This window comes from Epinephelus moara, chromosome 2 (genome assembly GCF_006386435.1).
Source record: "Epinephelus moara isolate mb chromosome 2, YSFRI_EMoa_1.0, whole genome shotgun sequence".
In the NCBI taxonomy this organism is placed as follows: Eukaryota; Metazoa; Chordata; class Actinopteri; order Perciformes; family Serranidae; genus Epinephelus; species Epinephelus moara.
Window position 1 is genome coordinate 3,662,260 of NC_065507.1, and position 10,706 is coordinate 3,672,965.

General features: G+C 43.6%; 1 protein-coding gene across 1 annotated transcript in view; it reads right to left on the minus strand.

The window, feature by feature from the left end:
• Positions 1 to 10,706, minus strand: part of LOC126400883 (chloride channel protein 2-like) — a 230,559-nt gene that overhangs the window by 61,247 nt on the left and 158,606 nt on the right. The window contains exons 12-14 of the mRNA XM_050061878.1: positions 8,775 to 8,844; positions 6,855 to 6,965; positions 1,183 to 1,396 (exon numbers count right to left, since the gene is read on the minus strand). Coding sequence (XP_049917835.1) covers positions 1,183 to 1,396; positions 6,855 to 6,965; positions 8,775 to 8,844 — 395 coding nt within the window. The remainder of the gene's footprint in view (positions 1 to 1,182; positions 1,397 to 6,854; positions 6,966 to 8,774; positions 8,845 to 10,706) is intronic.

A 10,706-nucleotide genomic window follows, 5' to 3' on the forward strand; every position in this document is an offset into this window, starting at 1 on the left:
TTTGGTATGACTAAGTCATGGTATGGTATGCTGTACATAATCACGGAAACTGTCAGTGTGTCATTCTGTCAGTCAGTCATTCTGTCTGTCCCACGTTTTTCTACTCACTGACGTGGTCAATCTATGTGAAACTGCACATAGGCATTGAGGATTGGCATAGGTAGAAGGTGACAAAGCTATAGGACCTATACATGCACAAAGTGGAGAGATGTCAGAGTGAGGGGGCTACATTGGTCAGGCGCCCCGAGCGGTTAGTGGGGTTTGTTGCCTTGCTCAAGGGCAGTGCCCAGGAGGTGAACTAGCACCTCTCCAGCCACCAGTCCATGCTCCATATTTGGTCCGGACGGGGACTTAAATAGGCGATCCTCCGGTTCCCAACCCAAGTCCCTATGGACCGAGCTACTGCCGCCCCAAGTCATCCCAAGTCCAGCACCCTGAGGCAATACACTAAGCGGAATGAGGGGCGCCGAGGACTGGTGAGCGTCAGAGCCACTGTCCAGGACAAAACAACCAAGATCTAGGAATACATCAGAAAGATGGCCCACAAAGATGAGCGGCTAAGTGAATACCTCAGGCAGCAGAAACCTGAGAATGCAGAAGAGGAGGACGAACCACCATTTGAGGACAAGCCCCTGCATGGCATGTACCACCGACAAACTGAAGAAGTGGCCAATATCAAGAAATCCTTCCAGTGGCTGGAAAAGGCTGGACTGACAGACAGCACAGATGCAATTATCATGGCAGCACAGGAACAGGCACTTCATACAAGATCGATAGAAGCAGGGGTCTACCACAGCAGACAGGACCCCAGGTGCAGGCTGTGCAAAGATGCTCCTGAGACAGTTCATCACATAACAGCAGGGTGTAAGATGCAGCAGGCAGGAAGAGCGTATATGGGACGCCATAACCAAGTGGCTGGCATAGTGTACAGGAACATTTGCACTGAGTACGGGCTGGGCATGTGGAATTAGATCAGGGGACAGGCATTGGAAGAACTATATAGAAAGAGCCGATCTCGATGATGGTCTTATAGAGACATCAGTATCTATTCAAGACTGTTTCATAACCAGTTAAAAACTCCTTGTAGCTGCTTTAATATTGAAAACCCGTTTTGTTTCGAATACTTCCAACACATATATGTAATGTACTGCAGTGATGATGTTGGTGTGCTGCTGTACATACTCGTGGTGTCCCCAGCCCAGCTCTGGGAGGTAGGGCAGCTTCTTGATCCTGATGATGGAGTCGTACAGGGAGGGCTGCAGGGACTGGGCCACGGCGTTGGCCAGGATCACCGCTATCATCACCGGCAGGATGTGGGAGATCTGGCCCGTCAGCTCGAACACGATGACTGCGGTGGAAACAGTGTGGGTGACCGCTCCGGACAAGGCCGCCGCACCTTTGGGGTGGGAGAGAGGACAGTCGGGTGAGCGGAAGAACAGAGAAGTACAGCAGAGAAGCAATTGTTCAGATCAGTGGTTTTCAAGGGGGGGTCTGGTGCTAAATAAAGGGGGTCCTTGAGGGGGTTTCAGGGGCGTCATCCATCAAAATGAAAAAACTGTTTAATATTACCGTGACTTCAAAGAGCAATAAATCATACTTTTACTATCCCATATATAAAAGAGAGGATGTTAAACAATACCAACGACTTCAGATCTCCACTAGTTACTGATATTTCTTTAATTTTCAAACCTCACTTCCCAACAGAGCTAATAAAGCCTGAAAAGAGAAACAGTCTGAGCAGGAGAGGACCGTGCCAAGAATGACTGTAGTCAAAACACATTTTGTTCTCACCTTAAAAATAAACTGCAGTCTGAGATATTACCTCTACACAGTGAGGGAAAATAACTTTGAGTCAAGTCCTGTAATAAAGTATAGTTTGGAATTACTTGTGTTTTCCTTAAATGTTTCTGTTTTCTTACACTACTTTAAACTTAACTACATTTATCTGACGGCTACTGTTTCTTAAAGCAGCTGTGCGGAACTTTTTACCATTTATAAAACTGTCCCTAGTTCGTATCACTCCCCTTGAAGATCCGCATATTTATTTGAACCCAACAGTGACAAAAAAGCCTTTCTCTATATGGCTATTTAGCGTAGCCTCGGTCGGGTCAGACACAGCGGAAGTCAGCAAACCAGAATACGGCACCCAGAGGCGGAAGTAAGTCTGCACCCCCGCAGCGGCCTGCAGCAATTAAACCACAGAATAAGAAGGAGCCGTATTTACGAGTAGGATTTAAGAAACAGGCTAAATGACATGATGTTGCACACTCTTGTACAGTAGGTGGTGGTATGCACCTGTTTGCGATCCGCCAATAAATTGAGAGAAGAAGACGAGCCGTGTTTACGGAGAGTGTTCTTCAAGTAAGTGGTACGCAACAGGCAGTGCTGAACACATAACAGTTTTACCAGATGTGTCTATAAGGACTTGGTTGTACTTTCAATGTCATGGCGGATAAAGAAGGAGCACCATCTAAAAGAAAAAGAACAGAAGAACAGAAGAAGGCTAAACGGGACAGTGATAGGGCTCGAGCCCAAACGCGTGTAAACCTCGGTGGAGAGAGCTGAGAGATTTGAAAGGTTTTAAAACTGATCCCGAGTTGGCCCTTTTCCTAATCGACAGGTATGTAGATTTTGTTTTTATTTAGAGAATATACTGCAACTTGTTAGACGTTGTTTCACTTCAATATATGATGACATGGAAGTTAGAAGCAAGCTAAATGTAACGTTAGCTGATGTGAACCGCTTTTGTCTGGTAACGTTACAACAAACGCCACAAAATTATCTGTGACTCTCACCATGAACACAAATATACAGCAGGCAGTTGTCCTCAGTTTATAAGAAATTCAGAGCTACACCAGAACATTTATGAGTTTCCTCTCGCTCTCCAAAACAAATGCATGTGGTAATTGCTGGTTGCAGTTGAGATTTTACGAATGAATTTGAATGCCGGCTGCAGTCGAAATTTTACGACACCAGGCTGTGGGTGTCATACCGCTTCGACCAAAGGGGGCGCTATAATCAACGAAAACGTAAAGTTCCGCACAGCTGCTTTAACAAATATACCGAGTATTTTACAAACTAAACCAACAGTAGATTATGAAATACTGTGCTTTGTTATACGTCTAATGAAGTTAGATTTGCTCGAGCTCAACCAGCTACAACATTATAATCAACACAAATAGCAATCAAATCATCTTGCAATGCAATCTTCTGCATCACAAGTACTTTTCAATATTTTTTCTTCTGTACTTTATCTTGAAATGGAGCGCTTCACATTGTGGTCCCTTGCACTTGTCTTTATCTTAGGCTGACCAAACGTCCTCTTTTGCCCGGACATGTCCACTTTTCACGTCCTGTCCGGGGCGTGTTTATAAATTGATGATAATGTCCGGTTTTCCTTGTGTGTGTGTGTGTGTGTGTGTGTGTGTGTGTGTGTGTGTGTAGAGGCTGCCTTATTGGCGGATCTCCAACACTCACAACGAGGAAGCAGCAGACACCCGCGGCGCAGCATTATTCTAAGCTTCCAAGATGCTGAAACGCAAGTGCAGCTTCACAGATGAAAATCCCAACTTACCGTCCCGACCCGGTCGGGATATATGGGAGGCTGAGTGCACCGTGTGCAAAGCTGGCACATATGATTCTGTGTCTAATAAAGGTGCCGGGGAGCTCAAAGTTGGATTTTCTAATACAGAAGAGGTATTATTTAGAACATTATTTCATATTATTTATTTATTTATTTGTCCAGTAAGACTTGAAAAGATAGCTATTATTTTACAAGTTGATTTTTCTAATACAGAAGAGACATTATTTCTGTCATTATTTCATTCCAGAGATTTTACATTTATTTTACATTTATATTTATTTTTGTAGAATTGAAACTTGTAAAAAGATTATTATTTTACGCATAATAAAAGCAAGTTGAGTAACCTCTGAGAAGCCTATCTAAATTTCTGTATATCTCTTTGAGAGATATTATTTTGTAATATAACTGAATTTTCTATCCGTACATATAAACTTTAAATATATTAAAATTATAAGGCATCTTTGAGTAAACTGCGAGTATCATTTAAGTAGGCTATCTCCTGGCCGGGGCGAGTGTCCTCTTTTTTGGAAATCAAAATATGGTCACCCTACTTTATCTGGAAACATTTTCCCCACAAACACAACATGCTAATGTTATTAGCACAAATCTATGGCATTTTACATTGTAGAAATTAGCTTAGCCAGTAGTGGATGTTTGATCTGAGTTTAAGAAAGAGAGAAACAGGGGTGTCTCTGTCTCTGGAGATGCTTCTATACTCTTTGTGTCCGTGGTGGCTGGCATAGGAAAATGTGTAAGTGCAATCTGTAGTTTGAGCGACAGTCCCAGAGCTGGCGAAAATCAGCCTGATGACCGTCAAAGGCAAATGAGCAAGGAAATCTGGGTGCTGGCAAGAAGGAGGGAAGTTTATCACATACTGCCCACGTTGTTATGATACAAAACTGGTCGAAAATTGACAAAGTGTCCTTTCAAGTAAAAATCTGAGTAATTCATCAACCACTGCCTCTTCACTACACACATTTGATTTGTTGGCTCTATCCTTTCTGGTGAACACTCATTCATTTCAATCATTTTCCATAACTGCTTATCCTGTTGGGGGTTGCAGGGCGTGGAGCCTATCCCAGCTGACACTAGACAGGTCACCAGACTATCACAGGGCTGACACATAGAGACAGACAGCCATTCACACTCACATTCACACCTACGGACAATTTAGAGTCACCAGTTAACCTGCATGTCTTTGGACTGTGGGAGGAAGCTGGAGCACCTGGAGGAAACCCACGCTGACACGGGGAGAACATGCACACTCTGCACAGAAGGGCTCCCACACCCTGGGGTTCAAACCAGGAACCCTCTTTCTGTGAGGCGACAATGCTAACCACTGCACCTACTGCCATCTCCTGGTGGCCAAACGACTGCATAACTGTAGACACAGCTGTAAGATTCACCACAATGGGACGGTCACTAATAGGTTAATAAACGTGGTCACACTGCTACCACCATAAAAAAATACACACTAACGACATTTCTCTAAATCTTTTCAGTACTATCACACACACAATATACTGCACATACAGCATCATAGATCCAAACCATAAAACCACACCTCTACAATCATCATCATCCTGTTATCAATTTCCTGAACCAGACCCAGCACTCTCTCCTTTATCTCAGCCCAGCAAAACGAATTCATATTCCCCTCCACACAATCTTCTCCTATACTGATGCCCATAAGGTGAAAATCAACTTATTCAGGTGGTTCAATACAAAAGAGAACCTCTATATTTCAACAACATGTTGTGAAAGAACTAATATAAAAACTGCATCAACGCAGACAGAGCAGCATGGGGCAAAGTGAGCGTCCGCTGCTCGACAGAGAAGCTGGATGAATCCACTCCAATAAATAAAAAAAACAGTAGAGAATGAAAGCATTAAAATAAAGTAAAAAGCGAGAGGAGAGAGAGAAACAGATGGTGGGTGAGAGAGTCTACAAAAGCAGGTTTCATTGTTCTTTCTTGTAACTTAATTAAGCCTGTGTATGTCTGCCTATCGTCCTCACAGAAACGCTCCTGCTCCTTCTGCCCGGCCCAACATTTAGTCCTTCAAGCGCGGCTCCGTTGTGAGATGAAAGAGGCTCATAAGAGTGTCAGGCCTGTAAAGGGCTGAGTCATCAGCTACAGTACACCACAACAACAACACCGCCAGCAACCCAGAAAAACAGCCGCTGCAAACCTGAAACAGTGGCATAATCAGCACGGCTGTCAACAAGTAGCACAGCGGAGGGACTCGCAGAGCTGCATCTCATTAGACACGCAACTTCATTAGGGATGGAAGTGACGTGGTCATGAGGGGGCAGCTGGTGTTTGCAAGACATGAAATACATTCAGGTTTTTTTCTGTTATTGGACAAAAACATCTTGATAAAATATCTGAAATAAGTCGGACACTGGATTTGGATGTTTTTATGATCTGGCAGACAAAAACCCAAGATTAAACTGGAGATTGAAACAAGAAGTCAGTCACTGAAACAAAGATTAAAGAGAAGAATAAAAACTGATATTTCATTTTTGCTTTTTGGATTTAAAGGAAATATTTTCATATTGCTCTTGATTTTATTCCATGAACCAACAGCTTACAATAACTACTGTGGGGAAAATTCTATTTCTTAGCACAAGTTTTGGATTACGCAACAAGTTGCATCGTCAACTTCCAAACTTGTAAGCAGGATATGAAGCCCTGACAGCAGCACTACGAGCTGTGAAAGTTTGTGGTTCAGTCAGCTGGTGTCTGAGCTGCTTCGGAGACTTGTTTTGTTAAAGCTTGTGTGGTGATCTTGTCAATGTAACTATTCTGTCTTGAATGTTGGAGTGTGGTCATATCCCCTGTCTGCTTTAATCAGGCTCCATATTGAGTTTCAACCTGAAGCTGTAAAGTGAGGAATTGGGCTGTAGGAAATATTTATCCTGATTTCTTCTCTATGAGCGATGGCATAAGAAGTGAACTTTTGTACTCAAGTGGGTGCGCTGATGATTTACAGAAACTAATGAGAAGTAGTAAAAAATGTTTGCACAGTTACCATCCTGGAAAGACTGATTTTATGGGTTATGAGCGAGAAATAATTTTGTGGAGGTCCCAAAACTGCCACAAAATGTCCCCAATATTAATGGATTGAATATGACAAATGGTTTATGTAAGTGAGACCAAAAACTGAAAACAGCTTTTAAGAAAATAAAAATAAAATAACATTAAGGAGATTGGTCAGGGAAGTGTTAACACAGAGAGTGATATGTGCCATGATTGTGTCTTTAACTTACCCACGACAGCGTAGCCTCCTGGCACTATGGGGTAGATGGTGCCATCTGTGTTAATGCCATCTGGGAACCAGGCTGCCATGCTCTCTCCAACCAGACGACCAAAGGCTGCCCCTGATACACACACACAGACGTGTGAAAAGAAACACAGACTACAATCAGTACTGGGTTTAACACTGGGAACAATAACTAACACTAATGTACTGTGTTACTGCTGCAAAGTGGCAGCTCTGTTTCCTCCTCAGAAAATAACACTGACAGAAAACCCTGAACAATAAATTTGTTCCCTCTCTTGTGAATGGTTGCAGACGTACTAGCAGGGTCGGATCAGATTACTTTGAAATGTAATCAGTTACTGAATACAAATGACATAGCATTATTTGGTAATTAGAAAGGTAATCCATTCCATTTTCAACCGAAGCTGGGTCGCAGGGGCAGCAGGCTGAGCAAAGTACTCCAGACGTCCCTCTCCACTAGAGCCCGGCCGTAATTTCCCGCCACTATCCTCTGGCTTGGACGGGTCGGGCTCCTCATAATAGACCTAGGCTATGGAACCAACTACTGATCACACCTGGGGGGGAGGGCTGCAGCCCCCACTTGACGGCGCCATTGGCCGCACATGAGTTGTCGGCAGTGACAACGTGCGTGTCGGCTTCGTCGAGTGTACCAAGTGCAGCACGATGCTGGTATATGACAGGCACCTCGACACTTAAGAGGCACATGATGAAGGCTTGCCATGGAAAGAAAGACGAGAGTCATCCGTAAAAAATGTCAGGTTTAAACCGGGCTCGGGCTCATAATTACAGTTAAAGGGACAGGCCGGGCCGGACTTAGACAGAACATGCCTGGGCTCAGGTGGGGTTGGGCTGGATTTTTTGGGGCCTGATCTAAGCTCTACTCTGGTGGATTCAAAGGCGTTCCCAGGCCAGACGAGATATGTAATCCCTCCGGTGTGTTCTGGGTCTGCCCCGGGGCCTCCTACCAGTGGGACGTGCCCGGAACACCTCTAACAGGAGGCGCCCAGGAGGATCCTGATCAGATGTCCGAATCACATCAACTGACAAAGTTTGACGTGAAGGAGCAGCGGCTCTACTCCGAGCTCCCTCCAGATGTCTGAGCTCCTCACCCTATCTCTAAGGCTGAGCCCAGCCATCCTTTGGAGGAGAGCCATTTCAGCTGCTTGTATCCGTGATCTCATTCTTTCGGTCACTACCCAGAGCTCATGACCATAGGTGAGGGTTTTCGGTCACTACCCAGAGCTCATGACCATAGGTGAGGGTTGGGAAGTAGATGGACCAGTAAATCGAAAGCTTTGCCTTCTAGCTCAGCTCCCTCTTCACCACGACAGTCTCGCACAGTGCCGTCATCACTGCAGACGCTGCACCAAACCGCCAATCCATGTCATGATCCATTTTACTCTCACGAGTGAACATTGTGATCTAATCTGAATATTTTTGGATCACTTCAGAATCAAAAAATAAAATGTTTACACTTTATACTAAAAAAAATGGACACAGACAAAAATTTGAGCTCAACAAATATTCTACTTTGCCTTTAAACATCTCATTTACAGTCGGAGAAATCAAATTAGCATTGGTTATCATCAAAAGAACTTTCATGATTTTATATATATATATATATATATATATATATATATATAAAACAAATAAAACAAATAACATTTTAAAAGTAGATTTTATCACTCCTCTAAAGTGAAAGAAAAAGTTTTATGTTTTGGTAAAAAAGCTAATTACGAGTTAGGCAAGAAGATTGATCCCCCTCTCATACGTGAGTGGTATCAATCTACTCATGCAACTCTCAGCAAGAAGTTCCCTCTCACAGATGCATCTATGTTTCTGCTCTAACACACACACACACACACACACACACACACACACACACACAGGACCAGATGCTTCTTACCAATGACAAATACTGGCATGAAGGCTCCGCAGGGCACTGGGATGGTGGTGGCCAGGGCAGACATCCAGAACTAGGCGAGAAAAAAGAGGGAGACGAAGAAAGAGGAGACATGAAAAGAAAGAACAGGGTGGCATTTCAATTAGCTTCAGAGTGCCATCCTGTGTGCCCCTAGATGATAGCCAAGTTGAATCATCTACAAGCAGTGAGGAGGCGGCCATGCGGAGCTTATTGCTGAGGTTAGATTGAGCTGTCACTTTCACTCTTCATTTGACAAAGACCCTGAAATGAACCCTGGGTAATGAGTGGGCTCTGCCGATTGGCCGACGCTGTGCCAGGCAAGCGGAAGAGACTGCTAATTAGGAAAGGCAAACAAAAAGGAAAATGTCACCACTGACAATGTGTGAGCATTATTGTCAGGTGTGTGTGTGTGTGTGTGTGTGTGTGTGTGTGTGTGTGTGTGTGTGTGTGTGCGTGTGTACCTAAGTGAAAGCAGAGAGTGTGATGCTTAAAATGCTGTCATGCTTATTTTAGGAAAGATTCATGAGACGGTATTAAAGCTGTAATTATTATTATAACAGTCATACAGTGTGGACTCATTAGTCGTCTCATTAAAATTCACTTTCAGCTCGGTGCAGCCCGTCTGATATCTATCACTCCTACAGTAAATATATGATCAATCATTATATCCTCGACATCGGAGGTGGACAACACTGACTGAGACGATTTTTACTACATGATCATTGTCTCATCATTAACTTGAAAGAACACTGCACACTTATTCCAAAGTTTTACGGCTCCGCTGGGTTAAATAAAGACAAACTGCAAAAACAATCCAGCACAGAAATTTGACTAATGTGAGGCAACATTTTGCCTCATGCTCGATGTGAAGACTCCCTAAAGAGTCACTTAACGCCAGGCTGAAAAAACTGATGAGTGTGTTTGGGTGTGAATGTGCTTTGTTGCACCTGTAACCACACTAGTGATGTCACCGTGGCCTGAAGTGTACCTGAACCTCACTGTTTGCATGATGTCAGACAGAACTGTCAAGACCAATGTATACATTTTTTTTTTTCTTACGAAAAGAAAGAAGCAGACAAAACAGGTGAAATGCTCAACATGAAAATGAGTCAATAACCATCGCCCAAGATCACAAAGGTCCCCATGATCCCTAACTTTGATTCCTGGAAAGCCAGGGCACTTTTAAGGAAGTTCATGAGTTATAGTCTGCTCTGCATGCCTCAACACCGAGGGGAACAAAACAAAATTCACCAAACAAATCATACATACAAATAAAAGATCATTTCAAAGTCAAATAAAATTTTAATTTTTTCCAATATTTTTCACATTTTTAGTGGCATGTCTCAGAGAAAAACTCAGCTGTTCCATGACATATATTTCCTCAACTATTTCCATCCATTCAGAGGCTGTTGGAGACTCTTTACTCAACCATTTCCTAGTTATGATATTTTACAACCTGTCCCCAGCTTCCTCCAATCTTGCCATCAGGAGAGGGGGCATCAGAGACTGACATGTTTAAATACTTTTGCAGAGAGTGACGAACGGCTTATCAGCTGTTTCCAACTGCCTCCATATTCACAGATGCTCACTGACACCTGACACTGGTGTGTAAGAGCCTTAAAGGGATAGTGCACCAAAAAAAATTCAGCCATTATCTACTCACCCATATGCCGAGGGAGGCTCAGGTGAAGTTTAGTAGAGTCCTCACATCACTTGCAGAGATCCAAGGGGAGAGGAGGTAGCAACACAACTCCACCTAATGGAGGCTGACGGTGCCCCAGATTCAAACGTCCAAAAACACATAATTGAAACCACAAAATATCTCCATACTGCTCGTCCGTAGTGATCCAAGTGTCCTGAAGCCCTGCACACACGTGAGCGTGGCGCACAGAGAGGCAGTCCTCTGTTTTTAGC